The following is a 17,877-nucleotide window of genomic DNA, read 5'->3' as shown; positions in this document are numbered from 1 at the left end:
CTCCACCCCACCCATTTGTCCCTCCCCATGTCCGTCGCTCTGCGCCGCCGCCCACGTCTGTACTTCTGTCTGTCCCGAATACAATCCTCTGTTCCCGGAGTCTGGCCTTCCTTCCAGCCAGGCCCCAGGTCACCATCTCTCCCCGGGCTGGGAGAGTGCAACCCCGTTCCCTTCCTTCAACCTGGGAACTCTTCCCTCTTCCACTTTCTCTACTTTGAACCCATCCCAGCAGAGTCCAGGAAGTAGCCAGGCGCCCGGGAATGGCGGCGATGGAGCCCAATGAGGAGCGCCAGCGGCGGCGGCGATCCCGCCCAGAGAGCAAATGAGGCCAATAGGTGCACGGAGGCGGGACTTCCGCTGTCCCGCGGAGGGCGGGGGGAGCGAACTGTTGTGGTGCGGAGCATTGGGCGGGTGGCGGCCGGGCGGCCCAGGGGCTGCCGCGGGACTCGGGGCGCAGCCGGGGGGCTGCAGGGGTGGGGCGGGCCGGACACGCCGCGGGGCCCGGACGCCGCGGGTTCGAGACCGGGCCCCGCGCAGGGAGGCCGCGCCACCCCGAGGGAGCTGCCCAGCGGCGAGTTTGCCCAGCAGCCGAAAGAAGGCGGGAGCCAGCGGGGGCCCTCAAAACCCACTGGCAACCCGGGCCCGAAGTCTCCGGGGAGCGGCCGCTTCCTGGGACGCCCTCCCGGACGCCCCTGTCCAAGGGTAACGGTTCTGGGCCCCCGGCAGAAGGCGCCTTCGGGTGACCCCCGGCGGGGCCCTGCGAGCCGCAGGAGCCAACCCCGGGGCCTCGAGCGGGGAGGAAGGGGCTCTCCAGAGACGCGGGGCCGGGGCCGAAGGAGCCGGAGCGTGGCGGAGAGGAGTGGGGCCCCCCCGGGCGCGGGGCACTGCAGTGCCTTGTCTGGAGACGGACTCTGAGACCCTCGGGTCCGGGGGTGTCAGCAACCTGCCCCGCAGCGAGTGCGGCCGCGGAGTGGCCTACAGGTGACCTCTTCCCGAGGGACTGGCCCGGGGCGGGGAGATGAACGGCTTTAGCACAGAGGAGGACAGCCGCGAAGGGCCCCCTGCCGCCCCGGCCGCTGCCCCGGGCTACGGCCAGAGCTGCTGCCTCATCGAGGACGGCGAGCGCTGCGTCCGGCCCGCGGGCAACGCCTCCTTCAGCAAGAGGGTCCAGAAGAGCATCTCACAGAAGAAACTCAAGCTGGACATCGACAAGAGCGTGAGTGCCCCCGCCCCCAGCTGGGCCCCCACCGGGCTCCCTGCGGCTGCCCCCGGACTACGGGCGGGACTCCGGGGCCCTCCCCGCCCTGGGCCTCGCCACCCTTTATCTGCTAACTGAGTAGTCGGACTCGGGATTTCTAAGGCCGCTTCTAAGAGCGCTGACATGTTCTCACTAGGATTCTGCCCAGATCGGGGAGGTTTGGGTAGGGGGCTCCGAGGATCCTTCCTGCCTGGGAATATTGACAACAGTTTTTAGCTCGTTTTATTGGTTTAGATGTGAGAGCAGGGAGAAGGGGATTCGTTGTGTTGGCCTACGAAGGAGCGAGTATTGGGGAGCGGTGGTGCAGGAACCCGATTCTTCTCCAACTTCTCCTCCACGGAACCCTGTTATTCCTTCCGAAAAGGAAAGGTGGCAGTTACACTTCCCCGCCTGCCCGCGGCCTCGGCTTCTGCAGAGGGTCCCCGAGCTCCCTGCTTCGCAAGCAGCTGTGAAGAAACGGGATTTTCAAGGATGTGGCAGAAATAAGGCCAAGACCAGGTCTTGGGAGGTGGTTCTTGCAGTCGAAGTAACTGGAAGGGGTAGCTTCCGTAGAGCTGCCTGGGAGGACGGGCGGTTAAATTTGAATAGACTTGCCCTGTGTTTTGTGCCTCCCTACAGGACAACTTTTCCTGTGTTTCCTTTCATCTCTTGTAGTTAACAGTTCTAAAGATGTGCCTATTGTCAGTCAATTAAGAACTTTTTAGTTTGACATCCGTCGCAGCAAGCCTCATTAAGTGCCTGCCTCACAACTAGGAACTGGAAATGAATTAAGGGGGTATTTAATATTCAGATAGACCAGCTGAGAGCTTAGGTGGTTAACATCCATTCTCTGTTAGAAACAAAACTTCACCGTTGGGGGAAATCAGAGATTGCTTGTTAAACTGAAAGGAGTCCCTGCTTTTCCACTTATGAGAAACTGAAGCCCAGAGATAAGAAGTGACGGTGTCAAAGTCACACAGCACCTAAAAGTCTGGTTAATTTCTTAAACCCGTTATCTAATTTCCAAGCCCCATACATAAGCCTTAATTAAGTTTTTAATAAATAAAAAATCTTCCTTGCCCTTTCTTCCAGGCTCTTCCCTCCCAACCCAAATATGTTTTTAAGTTGATTATAATACATTTGCAACTCTTGAATGGAAAGATGCTATTTTTAAAGGGTTGGGGGTGAGTTAATGGCTCTCTTACTACAAACCTCTATCAATGAATGAATGCATGAAATTCATCTGAAAGCAAACTGGCTAGACAATAAGGTAGTCCAGATGGGGCATACGTTGAAGTGAAATGCATAATTCTAAGACAGCCGTGAGTTCATCCTCTTAAAAACATTGCCTATGTTCTGTGTAAGTTGTTGGGAGCCTTTACTTGAGCAGCTGATAATAACATTATTCAGTCCTTTAGAAAAAAGAAATTGACAGGTCTTCTAAACTCTTGGATGCCATCACATCTCAACGACTGTGCTGCTGCAGTTGGGGCCCCATTTACCTAGTGACCCCACTGGGAAACCTGTGTTGAGCTGTGTTGATTGTTGCGCACACACACTGTCTAGAAGAGAGACAGCCTAAGCCTGGCACCAGAGTTCCCCAAAGGTAACTCTTCTGAAGGAGTAGGGTTTCGAGGTGGAATCACTCACAGTTTGTTTCAAGGTGGTGGTGTAGAGTCATTTTTTCTGAGAGAGATTCTATTTCACTCTCACAGGCTTGGGCAGGAATTCAATTCTAAGTAAATTCTGTGTTACAAGAATTTTTAGCTGTTGTAGAAAATGAAACAGGAAAAATAAACACTAGAGCCTTTGCTACCACCACCCTTCTTCCTCTACCCCTCCCAAAGGCCATTGAGCTCTGAAAACCAGGATGTACTTGAAAATGGTTAAATAGAAATAATGAGTATTTATCTTGTAAGAGGGTCTAGCAGAGAACCTTTTTCAATAATAGCACCAAAAATCCAACTCAGGCAGTTTAACTCATGTAGACATTGGCAGTGTTCTGTGATTTATTAAGATAACATGCTTGCCAACGCCCCTCCAATTGACATATTTCGGCTTTTTTCTGGAGAAAAGTGGAAGTTGAGAATAATAGGAGGAAAATGTCGAGGTAGGAAAGGACATATGCCAGGGGTTAGGAGGCCTGGGTGACTTTGGCCAGGTTATTTCCCTACTCTGGGTGGCTTCAGTTTAATCCTTCTAGAAAATGAGATTGGGGCCAGTGAGCTTGCACTGGTCGTTGCTACATTCTCTTCCGTTTAGAATTCCATCATTCCAATGTCCTGACCTGAACTCTCCCAGCTTTAGGAAATCACCTCTTCTGCCTGTTGTACCAAGTTTGTCACTATGAATTTGAGGAGCAGTTGAATCTCTCCGAATTGACATGTGGAACTGGCTAACATGAGGGCCAGCTTCCTATTAGGGAAATAGCATATGCTGTGAGTGTGCTGTCTTCCCTGATAAAAGCATGTCGAGATATATATATATAGATAGATAGATAGATAGATAGATAGATAGATAGATAGATAGATATATATATATATATAATATTAGGTGGGATATTTTGAGACAGTGACATGTGCTATGTCTGAAAGGCCTTTAAACAGTTGAATCTGACAAAGCTGTCCCAATTTGTAACATATGCAAATTGTGACTTTTACTGGCCTAAGCTGCTTTTAGATGCAAGGCATGCCTATGTGGACACCACAGCATTTACCTAGTACCTGCTGTCTGTAAGACACCAGCACCATGGTGTAAAAAGTACTCAGAACTCACTAATCCAGCCACATGAGAGTGATAATTCATCTGAATGAAAAGCAGCTTTCATTACTTTCTCCATGAAAAAGCCTGAAATAATTGATGCTGGTTTCCTGTCAGCCTGCTTTTATCTTTAAGAATTCAAGGAATAAACTCGAATTCAGAAGCCTCTTGAGAACAGAGGTGCAACATCTGTTTCAGTGTCAACAGCCCCAAGTCATTTACACAGACGTTCGGTTTCTGGTAGGTGTTCAAATGGCTCCTCCAGCCAACCCTGATACCTACATTCTTAAATAAAAACACATTCCTCACATCTCAGCTGCCTCCACTTACTCTGCTGCCTCCAACCTAGATTAGAAAATCAGCCCTAGTATCCAGGCGCTTCTATGTGGTTCCGCCGTGTGAGAACGTCTGTGTCTCTCTTCACTTCTCTTTGTGCATCAGATGTGAGCAAGAATTAAAACTCAATACACAGAAATAAAGTATTTCAGAGAGTTGTCATCCTACAATACTACCTGTTACCAATTTTAAAATAGTGTGTCCTGAATATCATTACCGCAGTCCGCTGCCTGCTTTTCCCCTCCCTGGGGCAAGGCATTCCTTGTAAGTTTATAAATCCTACATGTCTGAAAATGCCATGTGACTCCTTGCTTCAGAAGCCTTGGGGGGCTCTGTCTTATCTAAAGGAAAGTCACAGTCAAAGCTGTGCTGATACGGACCCCACCCCCTACCGCCACCCAGATCTCTCCTTGTGCTCCTACCTGGTTAGTCACCTCCACCTGGCACTGCCCACCCTGGGCCACCTCCTCACTCACACCTGCCATCCTCGTCTGAAACTCTTAAGTCTCGGCTCGTCTTTCCCTCGGAAATGCTTCCTGTCTACCTGCAAATCCTCCCTTCTAGGCGGCGGCCTCTACCCTGCCTCCACCGGCGGGATCTCCTTGCTGAACCCAGTGGGGACCTGGTGTTCAGTGCGCTGTGGGTGTCTTGCTCTGCAACTCAGTGGCCAACCTCTGGAGATTATGGCCGCCCCTTGTTCTCCCCTCTGTCTCCCCAAGACCTTGTAAAGGAGAGGGGCCCATTCATTTGACAGATGCCTGTAGCTGTGTCCATGGAATTGACAGCTCTGACTTTAATTTGCTTCCCATCAGGTCAGGCACCTGTATATCTGTGATTTCCACAAAAATTTCATCCAGAGTGTACGAAATAAAAGGAAGAGGAAGACAAGTGACGACGGTGGAGATTCTCCTGAGCACGACACTGACATTCCTGAGGTAACGGTCAAAAAACTCAGCTTAAGAAAGCTAGAGGAACAGATTCGAATCTGATCCTTCTCTCTGGCCTGCTTTTTGTGCTAGGAAGCAATTTTAGTCCCTTTGTCTTGCTGTGGTGTATTTGAAAAGTGAATTACAGAATCAGAGTAATACCAACTCTGAGAGCTGAAAGCTTAGAAATCAACTGGTCTGACTGCCCCATCATTGTACAGACAGGCACAGAGACCCAAGGTCACATGTACGGTTTGGGGGCTCCAGTCCAGTTCCCTCTTTACTAGTACACACTGCCTTTCTTCAAGATAACCCTAACAAATACTTAAATACAATCACAGTGTCAACTTGTTTGAAACTTTGTTTTTATCTTTAAAGTTTGCAACTGAGTTTGTATGGTTTGGGGGAAGCCACTTCCCCTGTTTCCTGTCTGCACAATGAAGGTATAAGTTGTCAGTTCACACCAGCTCTGATTTCCTATCACTCTCTCATTTCTGGTTCAGGCTTGTTCCCAAGGATCCATTCCAAAGTCAGTTTAACTGGTCCAGGAGTTCTCAACCCTGGCACTACTGGCCTTTGGGGCCAGATAACGTTGAGTAATGTCTATTGTCCTGTGCACTGTAGAATGTTTAGCAGCATCCCTGGATTCTACCCACTAGGTGCCAGTCACACCACCCGAGTTGTGACAATCAAAAAAATGTCTCCAGACATTGCCAAATGTCCTCTGGGGGGCAAAATTGTCCCATGTTGAGAACTAGGCGATGAGACCTAGACTCAAACTAGAAGGCTGCCTTTCCTTCAAGGTGCCGGAGTCTATTCAGCAAGGTCCAGGAAGGAACATTGGATTTTCTTTCTATTTAAATGGTTTTCACTTAAGACTCAGCAAAGAAGAACTGTTTATAATATACATTGAATCTTTGCACATGAATATTTCTTAGGGCAACTGCCTGCCTGTTAGCACTCAAAGTGAAAATGACTGTAGGAAGAGAAAGAGTAGGCGGGCCTTTGTCTGCAATTGTGGAGGAAACCTTTGCAAATAGGTGCTTTCCCACTGCGCCCCCCCCACCCCCACCATGTGTCCCCTTTTCTAGCTTTGGTTTAACGTATCTTTGTATTGCCTTCAGCGTTATTATCTTATTAAGAAATGTATGTATTCAATTTCTAAATGCGTTCCCCCCCCCAAAAAAAAAAAAAGAGAGAAAGGAAAAGGTTTGAGGAATGTTTTGAAAAGAATGAAGGACTTTGGTCCCTCATATTGATCATTCATTTTGTTTTTAAGTGCTCTCCACCTGCCTGAAGCAAGAACATCTCTTTTAGAGGCAGGTAAAAGCAGCCCAACTTTCTGGGCCTTCACTGTTTCATGACTGTGCAGCTTTCCTCTCTTCCTGTGTTAGAAGCAAAAGGGAGGGTCCTTTTCCCTCTGCTATCCGGTCACCCGCAGAGACCCTGCCCCTAACCTGAGTTGTACACTCGCCACAGTAGCTTTTGAGCATTCCCTGGAGGGTTGTTAAGGATTCTCATCCCTAAGGCTGAGCCTAGGAAAGAACTGTTTGAGAACAGCAGTACTTCCCACTGTGCTTCACACCCCTCTCTCCAGTCTGCTGCCAGACTCTGGCCCATCTTCCTCCAGGACGTGTCTGGTTTTCCCTTCAGCAGCATCACCCTCGCCCCTCCAAAGCTCCACTTCATCACGTCACTTCTGGCTCATCGCTACAGCATATCCTTCCTGCCTTCCTCCCCATCAGTCGTCTCTGCATTTTCCTGGAACCTTACCTTCCACCATCTGTGACAGCTCCTTCTGCTCTTCCAGATATGCTACCATCCAGTCTCACCTGTGACCCCCATCAGGATTATCTCTGACCCCCTAGCCCATCTATTCATCTCCTTGCTTTCTTTGCTTAGATCTTCTCCCTTATTGCCTATCCTCGCTCTGTTCCTCAACCCTGCCTTAACCCTTTCTAAACCCTTCCTCTCCTTAGCCTAAGCTTCACTGCCTCCATTAGCCTTCTGGGACCACCCCTCCCCAGCCAGAACTCTTTGTCCACTGTGATTTTTGTCCTCCCAGCCAGTTATTAGTCCTCAATGGACCATTTCTAAGACTTCTTTGTAGCCCACTCCATCCCCACCCCTACCTAGTGTAGTGCCAGGCACATAGTGGGCTCTCGGTGAGTCATGGCTGCTCAGCTGATGTATAATATGTTTCTCCTCTTCTCTACAGGTTGATCTGTTCCAGCTGCAGGTGAACACTCTACGACGCTATAAACGACACTACAAATTGCAGACCAGACCAGGCTTCAATAAGGCCCAGTTAGCAGAAGTAGGTAGATGAAACTGTGTTCTAAACAGTGAGCCAGCATTGTGCTTCTAATGGTGACCTTGATTCTCCCTATTGCTGTGTGTGCCTGTTGATCACAATCCCCTTCATAGCTCTGGAAGCACCTTTCTGTTTCCTCTGTTGCTCAGTGGAGAATCCCACAGCTTTATACCTGGAAAGGCTCTGTTTCCATCAAATAAACCATAGCACAGAGAGAGGAAAAGACTTAACACCACACAGCACGTTGCTAGCAGAATTGAGCCTGGAATTTCAGGACTCCATTAGACTCTTTTGTTTGTTCATTTATTTAAATCTTGTTTTGCAAGATTCTTTATAGATATGGTCGTTTCCGCATAACAGATGTGTCAGATTAATCATCCCAAAAACTTTTGCTCATGTTTTGTAGGAGATACTTTTCTTTCTTTGGTGTTTTTCCCTTGATTTCTTCTACTGTCATGTTGGTAATGGAGGTATTTATTATAATGAATGGAGCCCAGACAGTTTTCTCCTGCCCTGAATTCTTAACACAGTTTGGAGGTGGGGAATTGTTCCCTTCGCCATTATTTTAATATACTTACCACCTGGCTGGATACTTCTGTCCTGTTGGCATTTATGTGGGTGCCCTCTCATCCTCCTTTTCTTAACATGTTTTTCTGCCTATTGTAGAAAATTTGGGAAATGGAGAAAAGAAAAATACAATCCTACCATCCAGAGATAAACACTCTGTAGTTCCAGTTTTCTGACTCTTTTTATCTGTCCTAGTCACTCGGTCCATCCAGAGAATTCCTTCAAGGCTCACAACCCTACTGGTTTTTGGTCTTTTCCATTAGAGATTTCTCGCTGATCTCTCATGTTTTCTAAACCTCTCCTTCGCCAGCATCCAGTTAAAACTTAGGCATACGTAAGCCTTTCCCACTTTAAGATTACATTACCCATTTGCCAGTATTCATCCCTGGTGGAAGGGATAGTATGAGACGGGGCAAGAGGAGACGTTTATTCTTAGGACCTGTAGGATGAAGCAAAGTGTTAGGAATATAGAGTAAATGGTGACATTGTCTTCAAATCTGATGTCTTTCAAGATGAATTCTTGGGTCACCTACTTACATCAGTTCGATTGGCTGTCCATCTGACATAATTTTAAAAAGACACTTTTTTGCCCAGTTCTAGGGCCTGAGAGGTTGTGGTATCAGCTGGCTAACCAGTCTCTTCCTTCATGGGGATGACCTTGAGATCATGCCATGATGGACAGCTGGCTACCACTGAACTAGAACTGCACCTTGGCGGTGTTGTGGGTGAAAGTCCCATTTTTGGAAGCCTGGAAAGCAGTTCGCCTAGACCCCAGGGACTGCAAGGCAGTCTGAGCTCGGTAGCACTGCAGGGACTTCAGCAGTGGTCATAACCCCTGCATGGCTCTGGCAACAACTCCTAGTTCCTCTTTTGTACAATTTAGAGTCTGTGGCCCTGATTTATGCATGTTGTTTTGTTTTTTCCCCCATGTAGACTGTCAGTCGACACTTCAGGAACATACCTGTGAATGAAAAAGAGACCCTCGCCTACTTCATCTACATGGTGAAGAGTAACAAGAGTAGACTGGATCAGAAATCGGAGGGTGGCAAGCAGCTTGAGTGAGGATGAAGTATAATGCTTAATGCACAGGTGATATCTGCTACATTTAAGCCCATAGAGACTTTTAAGTTTTATTGTAAATAAAAAAGTTTGAATGATAAATACTGTAAATATCTTTGGTCAGGAGGATTATATTCTCCTGATTCAGCATGTGTATACAGAGACCTTCTTTTAGGGCAACTACTGGGCTGAAAAAACTAGATCATAAAAAGAATTAAAGAAAAACTAGGTATTGCAGCATTCAAGAAAGCATTAAGTCAGTTCTACTGGAAGTGTAGGATAACAAATATTTTGGTAGTCACCTTATAACCCCACACTGCCACGTGTGAGATGTAGCCCTGCAATAGCTGTGGGGTACAGGTGATGGTGGAGGTGCGTGAGCAGACCCACGTGTGCTGGGGACGTAGATGCCCCGCCTCCTGAAAAGCTTTGTCATTTGTCAGAAAATCCCTTTGACCCTGGCCCCCCCTTCACTGGCCCTGCACCTTACACACAGTAGGCACTCAGTATTGGTTGGCTAATTGGGCTGTCACTAACAGTGCCAGCCTTGTAATATCTGCCTCACACCTCTATTTAACGAGACCTCTGCCATTTCTGTGGTCTGCCACTTAAATTCTAGAGAGTGAAGGAAACCCTGATGCACAAACAAGAGGTTTCAGATCAAACGAGGACTTCAGGGCAGTCGCATGTGCCAAGCTGTATTTGTAGAGGTTCCAGAAACACGGATGTAGAGACCCTCACAGGAGATGCGGCCCTTAGCACACCCCTCTGTGCGTCACTCTTTGTGGTGACGTTATGTACTATGACTTCAGCCATTCTCCTGGGCCGTAAATGCTTTGACAGATACTTAGTGGTTTGGGGCTCATGTTTTCAGAAGTACTCATCCATAGTCCACAGCCACCAAGAAGGCTGCCAAGCACCATGTGACTCCTGCTCAGCAGTCCAGCTCTAGGGTAGAAAGTCGGACTGGCCCTGATGCCCTGGGCGCCAAGGTCAGCAGCACATCATGGTTTTGAGCAACAAAAGTCAGTGCCATCTGATGCCCATTTTTGTGAGCAATTTGCCTCCCTTTTAGGGGGAAAGATTGCTAAAATGATTTTTTTTCAAGTATTAATAATTACCTGATTTTTTTTTTATGTTCAAAATCTCTGCTTCCTCGATCTAATTATATCACAGCCAAAGTATCCTTTGAAAACAAAGCTTTATATCCAAAAGTCTACTTTTCCAAAATTTTTTAATCAGTGTGTTGGGGGACAGAGGGTGTGGATAGGGAATGGGAGGAAAAGAGAAGGAAAGGATTTGGAATGGTAATTTCTGACCATCTTGACATATACTGTAGTCAAAAGTATCATTTTCTTACTCAGTCTTAATTCTGAGTTCTTTCTTAAGCCTTAAATTCTAAAAAGAGCCGTGGACAGCCTGGCCTGGCAGAGAGTTTTAATGTCTCCCAGCTGGCTTAATCTGAGCATCAACACAGAAGTCAGAACAAAAATCCACACTGAGCAGGGTGGTGGATTGACATCTGTGGAGCAGAATGCCCTGCTTTCTGTGGCTTGGGGACGGGGCCACCACTCTCACTAAAACGCAGTGTGTTCCATTGCAGCACAGCTTTCGCCAGTGTTGAAAATGCATGTCTAGCAGATTGCAGCCTTTTTACATATGTATACACGAATGTACATAGAACATACTCTAGACTACGAGGGGGGTCTTAGTTTAATACACCTGGCTGTGGAGGGCACGTCAGGATGCTCTCTGAGGGTTTCAGTCATTCAGATCCAGTATGTATTTAGAGGTTGTCTCACTACTTACAGCTGAAGGATGTCGATGTATACGTAAGCAGCAAGAAGGCGCAAAGGTGTGTGCTTATCTAGGTTTTTTTCCTGAGAGGCTCAATTAGAAAGGCTTTGAAGACGTCAGACACCTTTGTTAGGGGGTGTTTTCTCATCAGGCTGGACTTTGGGGGCAGCTGGGGCCTATAGGTTAAGGCATTCATTGGTTACCTGCTCTTTGGAAATGTCCTTATCTTATTGAGTTAGAAGGTGTATCTTTCTGATGTTTAAACCAAAATTATGGATGTGTAGGTCATGTCACCGGTTTTCTAACAGTAAATCTGTTTCCCGAGTTGAGAGAGACAGCAGTACATTTCTGTATGAGAATATGATGTTAGGACCCATCTGTTCAAGTGTGTCTGTAAGAATGCTTTTGTTCCAAAGTGAAGCCTGGGGAAACTTGCCACCTTCAGCCAGATGCTGTGCGCACTTGACTCACGTGCCATCGTCTGTCCTCTAAAGGGAGTTACCTTTGGGAAGTGGAGGTTGTGGGTCTCTTTTCTACCTTTGAAAACTCGTCAGGTGAGAGAAAAGACAAAGCTATATGAACTTACATTTCTCTTGTGTACAGAAATCTGTTCTTTCATCAAACCACTAAACCACTTGCCTTAGTCTCTTCTGCAGCTTCCCATGGCTTGATCTGAGGGCAGGAGACTTCTGCCTGCCTGGTAGAAATGGCCAGGCCCTCCAAAGCAACTAGGTCTGGCTTCAGGGAGCGGTGGGGTTTGGGGAAAGCAGTATTCATCTTGGCTGCCTGCATTTTTACGCCACCTGCCAAGGACTCTTCGCTTCTCTCCACCTGTAACGTTGCAACATTGCCTTCTCTCCTCTCGGTGCTCCTGGGCAAAACTGGAATTTGAAATAGAACTGGCACTGTCTTCTTAGAGTACAGCTCCTGCCTCAGTTCCGGCCTGGTATGGTTTTCTCATATGCCCTGAAGGATGTCATAGGAAAATGTCAATATCCTGCCATTCGTGTTGCTTCATTTTAAGGTTTTTAAAAAACAAACGGACAAACTTCTTGTTTCAATGAACAAACTCTTAGGTTGGCATGAATAAGATCATAACGGAATCCTATGAAAGATGGAAACCAAAGGATTCAAGACTGGTGTTATAAAATGAGGAATTTCACTTATGTGTTAGCCGCCAAGCTGTTAGATGTTCCTGTCATAGCTAAATATTCACTGCTAGCCTTCCAGAGAACAGATATGAATAATTGTTTACAGCTGGAATGTTACATCCAACCTTGGCATTTCAGCTGTTTATGATGTGGGCATTTTTGGTTAATATCCTACAGGACAACTGCCTGGTACAAGGGGGATGGCAGGAGAGGAAGCTTACTCTGGGAGCCTCGCCTATTGAAATCGGCTGTCCCGACCCAGAGTGGTTGCTTCATGGAAATCATCGGAAGGCTCTCAGTCATTATGACAACAAGATCCACAAGTTGGGAAAGGGCCTTTAACTCATCCATCCAGTCTCCCCATAGGTGCTGACATTCTGCCTCCAGCCATCCATCCCCCCCAAGGGTTTGAGCAATCTGGGCTTGAACACCTCTGAGGACAGAGAACTCACTACCTCCTGGGGGCATCTGGTTCTATCTTTGTAAACCTCTGGCTTTTCTGTGTTCTCTGTCATTTTCATCCGAGCCTCTGCCCAGTGGGGGCCATACGGAACAAGTTGCTCATCTTGGCCAAGGACCTAATTGCTGGCACTGCCCCGGGCATAGCAGTTAGTTGTCTTTTAATAAGGAGCAGCTAGCAAGTGGACACTCTGGTGTCCTGATTGCCCACCCCCCTGAGTACTGGTGCATTTATTCCCTTGTTGGAGAATATTGAGGAAACCCCTTCAGCCTGGTTCTTGCTGAAGTTGATAGAGAGGGTCAGGGGAGGCAGGGATGCTGTTGGCCTGCTAAAAACCATAAGACAGAGGAGGCCTTAGTTCTGTGCTTGTTCCACAAAAACTAATGCTTATATCACTTAGGAAGAACTTGAGCTAGAAAAATTTTAAATACAGCTCTGTGTGGAGTTTAAAGTTTCCATAGCTCCTGAGGGCTTATACCTTACGATTCCTGCAAGTACTTCATAGACTGTTTTTACTGAGAAAACAGAGCTTAGGAACTTGGGGGAGTGGGGGAGCCACATCTCTCAGTTCAGAGAAGTGCCATATTTTCAAGCTGGAAAGTCCTATAAAGTTACTATTTCCAGTTCATTTTTAGAGATGGGGAAACAAATTCAAAAAGACATGCCCAAGTCACCTGGCATTACCTGGGCTAACCTGTGACTTTGGGGACCTGTCCAGTGTTCTTGTCCCTGTCTGCCTTGCAGCACGACTCTAATCCAATCTGAAGTGAGCTGCCCTCAGATTCTTAAGACCTTGCAACTGAACAAAGTTTCCCAAGACCAACCTGCAGAACTCAAGGTTGAGTTAGAAAATGATTAGAAAAGCAGTCATTTGCGTTTTGCAAAATGACTGGGAGGGGTAAACAGAACTAGCCTATAATTTAAGACCAGGGTTCCAAGTCCTGGAGGAAGACGTAGTGTTATCCAGAATCTAAAGTCTTAAAATGGCCTTGCTCTGCAATCGGTTGGTCAGCCTCCTGCCTTTCCGGTGGTCTGTGGAGCGTGTGTGATTCAGTTGGCCCGACTTGGACAGACACAGTTAGTTCTGCAGCCTTGTGATTCATGGCCTCCCAGCCCATTACTGAGCTAGGCAGTTGACCTGAAGGACAGGTGAGCTCTCAATCATGCCCTGGGAAGCATGGTGCTTTAGGGGTGCCTTTTTATTCCTTTCATTTTATTATAGACTGTTTCCAAGTTTATGGTTAGGAAGATGAAAGGTGATCTGATGTTTTCACGTGGAATCCAAACTGGGGCAAGGTGGGACCTTTTCTTAAGGTAGAAATGTCTACAATCAGTTATTTCATCTAGCTTGCATCTTAAAACACAAACCTTTCGGTTACTTTCACTTAGCAAACACATCTTTGCCAATGATGGCTGTGTAGGACCCCTGTTCCACATTTCTATTATCTGTTATGCCCATCAGAGTGTTTTGGGGGTGTGGATTTACTTTTTTGTTTTTTTCCATTTTGTAACTGCCTTATTGAAAAGCAAGTGCCCTTCCATTCCAGGCCTCCTCATATTGTACATGTTTCCTGCCAAACTTGGAGGATCATTTGTATTTTAATTTTGTAATCTATGGCTCTGTACTGTTGAAAGGCTCTCAATTCTGTGGGGTCTCTTTAGTAATGTATGTGACTTTTCATGTTGCAGTATCACACAGATGGGACGGCCCGACTTTTGCTCTTAATAAACGATCTGAATGAGTAACAAGAGACACTCTGTTCTCTTTGAATGTCCACGTGGAATTCAGGCGATTTCACTTTCTCATTCAGCCCCTGGTTGTGTAGTACAGAGATTGATGACAGCGGTCTTCCCTCCTGGCTCCAAGTCCTTGAACTAGCTCCTTCACTCCATGTTCAGTCCCAGTGCACACCGAGTGAGTTTAGATCACAGAAGATCGGGCCCTGGTTCTAGCCCTGTCCCACATGGAAAGAGAGTGACTGGGGTCTGATGGTCTGAGCCTGGAGCCCAAATGCTGCATAGCGTAGCAGACACCCTGGGGAAATCGCTTCACTCCCTGAGTCTTCAGTTATCCATCTATAAAATGAGAGCAGTAAGTAAAACAGATGGAGAATTGCAAATTGAAATGATTGCAGTGGACATGCTGCAAACTGGAAAACTCAGGTACCTCCTAAGGCCAGCCGCTACTCAGCTCCAGCCTGTTGCTGCCATGTGGGAACTCTGTGTGGCCAGTTCTTGCAGTTTGACAAGAGGAGCTGGAAATAGGGACCTTTCTGTAAATACCCCAATGTTTAAATGTCTCAAACATTTATTTTTAACAGGGTGGGACTGGTGTTTCTTTAACTACAGTAGAGGCTATTTCAAATTGGTCCATCATCTGAGTGCGTGTTCGAAATCTCTGCCCCCTCACCCGCCTATCCATCTACTGAATCAGAATCTACATTTTAACACAGTCCCCAGACAAGATGAGGTTATCTGACTGAGCTTTATTGTGGAGGCCCGGGAGACCCCATGGGATGAAGCGCCTTGTCCAGCCAAGCCTCTGACTTAGGTCTTTTACTTCAAATCTGTCACTAGTGCCACTTCAGTACATCAGCAGAATGAAAGGGAAGAAATGCAATATTTTTGTATCATATTAACTACAAGTAATATATGCTGGCTCTAAAACTATAAACAGCACTAAAATGTACAATGTGCCCTTGCCACCCCTCCCCCATTCCACTCCCTTGTCAATAGTGTGGAGGGTGACTTTTCAGAAGCCATTTGGGGGTGAGGAGGGCAGGGCTTTCCCGGGATTAATGATGGATTGTTGCTGAAGGGTGTCATCATTTAGAGCAGCGGTTCTCAACCTTTCACAGGGGTCGCCTAAGATCATGGGAAAACACATATTTTTGATGATCTTAGGAACCGAGACACCGCTCCTCTATCCGTCTCCAGGCCCACATGCAGATACGCCCACATACGAGTACCCGGCGACCCCTGTGAAAGGGTCGTTCGACCCCCAAAGGGAACGCGACCCACAGGTTGAGAACCGCTGATTTAGAGGATCCCTGGGTTGATTTCCTTCAGACAGCAGAGGGAGCTCCAGTTTTCTTAGCATGTTGCCTCTTCATTTGAGGTATAACCTAGGTAGTTCCGACCACTCCTCTGCCTGCTGACCTCTCATTCTTTTATATCTAAACAGTGAGGGCTACCTGCTGTCCTCTAGCCCCTCACACGGAACCTCAGAGGTGCTTTGTCCCCAAGCTTCTCCCAAACTGGCTGCTGCCCACTGCTGAAGTCGACCTTTCAGGAGCCACAGGCATCGATTGTGATGGCATGATGAACCCACATCTTAATGTACCATTAGAACAGAAGTTTCACTGGAAACCAGGCACGCTTTTTTCAAAGTAGACCTTTAGAACATTGAATATCAAATCATCTGAGGTCCAGCATTTTTGGAAGTGTGGCACTTGCTACCGCCACCCCCATCAGAATCTCCTAAGAACTCTTACAATGCCACTTCCTGGGCCCCCATCCCAGAGTCTCAGAATGAAAGGCTCAGAGGCTGAATTCCAGCAGTACAAATTTAATTTCCCCAGGTAAGACTCAAGCCCAAAAAGTTGAAAAGCACTAATTGGGTCCAGAGGTTTCCCAATCCAACAGCTACAACCTCATCTGGATACTGGTTAAAAGTTCCCAGGGAGAATCTCAAGGGGGTCTCGGGAAACTATTTTTACAAAATCTCCTGGGGAATCTGTATGCACATCCAGGTGTAGGGAGCACTGACTCCAAGCCCGTAAGACCCAGGGTGGGAAAGTAGTTATGTTCAACCTCAAACAGCTCAGAAGTGTTAGAGCCTGAGCAAACAGTGACAGGCACTGACACAACGATACTATTCAGTCACATAGTTCAAATGGATGATCTTCAGTCTGCATAAAACCAGAATGAAAATAATCTACAGTTCCTAGCTCACTGCCTGGCATGTAGAAGGACACATTTAATGTCTGAATTAAAGCTTCCATTTATGTAACAAGTTTTTTAGTTTATAAGGATCTTTCATATCCAGAAATAATAATAGCTATAAGTACAGCATGCATACCAGACAACATGCTACTAGTGTTACATTTTGCTTCTCACTGTAATCATCATAAAGTAGGAACTGTTATTAACTCCAATTGACAGAGGTATAAATGCAGAGAGGCTGAGAGACTTGCCCAAGTAATAATGAGAGCCTGAGGCACTCCCAGGATTGGGTCATCTGGTGCTAGGGACACTTGTCAACCCCACTGTCAAAGAATTCAGGAGTGTCATGCTTTGAAGCAGTGCAGCCACAACAGTGACCTTTGTCCCCATCAGCTGGATTTACTAAACTTTAATGAGGGATTCCTAGAAGTCACTAAGACGCTAGGTAGGAAATTTAATAGGGTTTATTGGAGGTTAACAAGGCACATCCAACTTTCCAGCCAGGTTTTAACTTACCAGAGCCGAGCAGAGGTTAACAAGCCCAAGAGGTGTAAAGGCACCTGCATGATTTAATGGGGTTAATGAAACTGTCAGAGGTTGGCCAAGAGGGACACAACTGGAGCATGCCACTGTTGACGAGTCGATCTGGTTGAGGTCAGCAGACATTTATTAAACAGCTGAAGCCTGCACTGTCTTGCCCTGGGCACCACAAAGGCAGCAAATACGAGAAGGCCACAGTCAACATGCCAACCATGGTAAGTCCCGGCTGGTGGGATTTAGGGTTTTACTTTCTCTGTGCTTTTTTGATATTGTCTAAACTGTTTATAATGGGCCTAAACCATTTTCACCATATCTGTAAAATGGCAAAGCCATTTTGTTAAATGCCCTCAAAGCACATACTCTGCTTGCATAGTTTAAGTTATATGTTCCTAAAACCTGTAGAAAACGGTAAGAGAAGTAAAACCAATACTGAAATCTTAAGTTTGGACAGCACTTATTAACTCCATGGGCCATCACCCATTATCTCAGTGTGTCGTCACACACTATGGAATAATGATAACCCTAGTGAATGGGGAAGCCAAAGAAAATCCTCATTTTCTGTCTCCCAGACTGGTGATGGTTTTTTGCTGAGCACTTGCTGTGTGATAGGTCCAATAGTAAGCACTTCACATGCCTTATGACCCGATGAGATGAGTAGAGTTACTCTCTGTATGTTATAGACAAGGGAACGGAAGTTTAGACGGTGAAATGGCTTGTGCAGAGTCACCAGAAAATGGTGGGGATAAAGGTAAAACAGGTCTATCTGACCCCAGAATCCACTATGC

The 17,877-nt window shown here is 46.8% G+C and overlaps 1 protein-coding gene across 4 annotated transcripts; it reads left to right on the top strand.

Moving 5' to 3' along the window:
- The first annotated feature begins 350 nt into the window (after positions 1 to 350).
- Positions 351 to 17,467, top strand: SAP30L (SAP30 like). 4 transcript variants are annotated; one of them, XM_019657740.1, is made up of 5 exons: positions 431 to 1,216; positions 5,146 to 5,268; positions 7,478 to 7,576; positions 9,074 to 9,229; positions 15,792 to 17,467. In XM_019657740.1, exons 1-4 carry the CDS (start codon positions 1,019 to 1,021, stop codon positions 9,200 to 9,202), a joined length of 549 nt encoding a protein of 182 aa, XP_019513285.1. In that variant the 5' UTR covers positions 431 to 1,018; the 3' UTR covers positions 9,203 to 9,229; positions 15,792 to 17,467. The 4 variants fall into 4 exon arrangements, with proteins under 4 accessions (XP_019513283.1, XP_019513282.1, XP_019513285.1 ...); XM_019657739.1 differs by lacking the exon at positions 15,792 to 17,467 and adding an exon at positions 12,325 to 12,409; XM_019657738.1 differs by lacking the exon at positions 15,792 to 17,467 and having other exon boundaries at positions 351 to 1,216; positions 9,074 to 9,471.
- Positions 17,468 to 17,877: the final 410 nt, after the last annotated feature.

This window comes from Hipposideros armiger, unplaced genomic scaffold (assembly GCF_001890085.2).
Source record: "Hipposideros armiger isolate ML-2016 unplaced genomic scaffold, ASM189008v1 scaffold_279, whole genome shotgun sequence".
NCBI classification, from domain to species: domain Eukaryota; kingdom Metazoa; phylum Chordata; class Mammalia; order Chiroptera; family Hipposideridae; genus Hipposideros; species Hipposideros armiger.
The sequence above is the reverse complement of the archived record's forward strand: the minus strand, read 5'-3'. Positions and strand labels throughout refer to the sequence as shown.

Excerpts from the sequence above, each read along its gene's own strand:
- SAP30L (XM_019657737.1), top strand. The coding sequence starts at position 1,019 with ATGAACGGCTTTAGCACAGAGGAGGACAGCCGCGAAGGGCCCCCTGCC. Across the intron at positions 5,269-7,477 it reads ACGACACTGACATTCCTGAG|GTTGATCTGTTCCAGCTGCA; the intron begins GTAACGGTCAAA and ends TCTTCTCTACAG. Across the intron at positions 7,577-12,324 it reads ATAAGGCCCAGTTAGCAGAA|GACAACTGCCTGGTACAAGG; the intron begins GTAGGTAGATGA and ends AATATCCTACAG.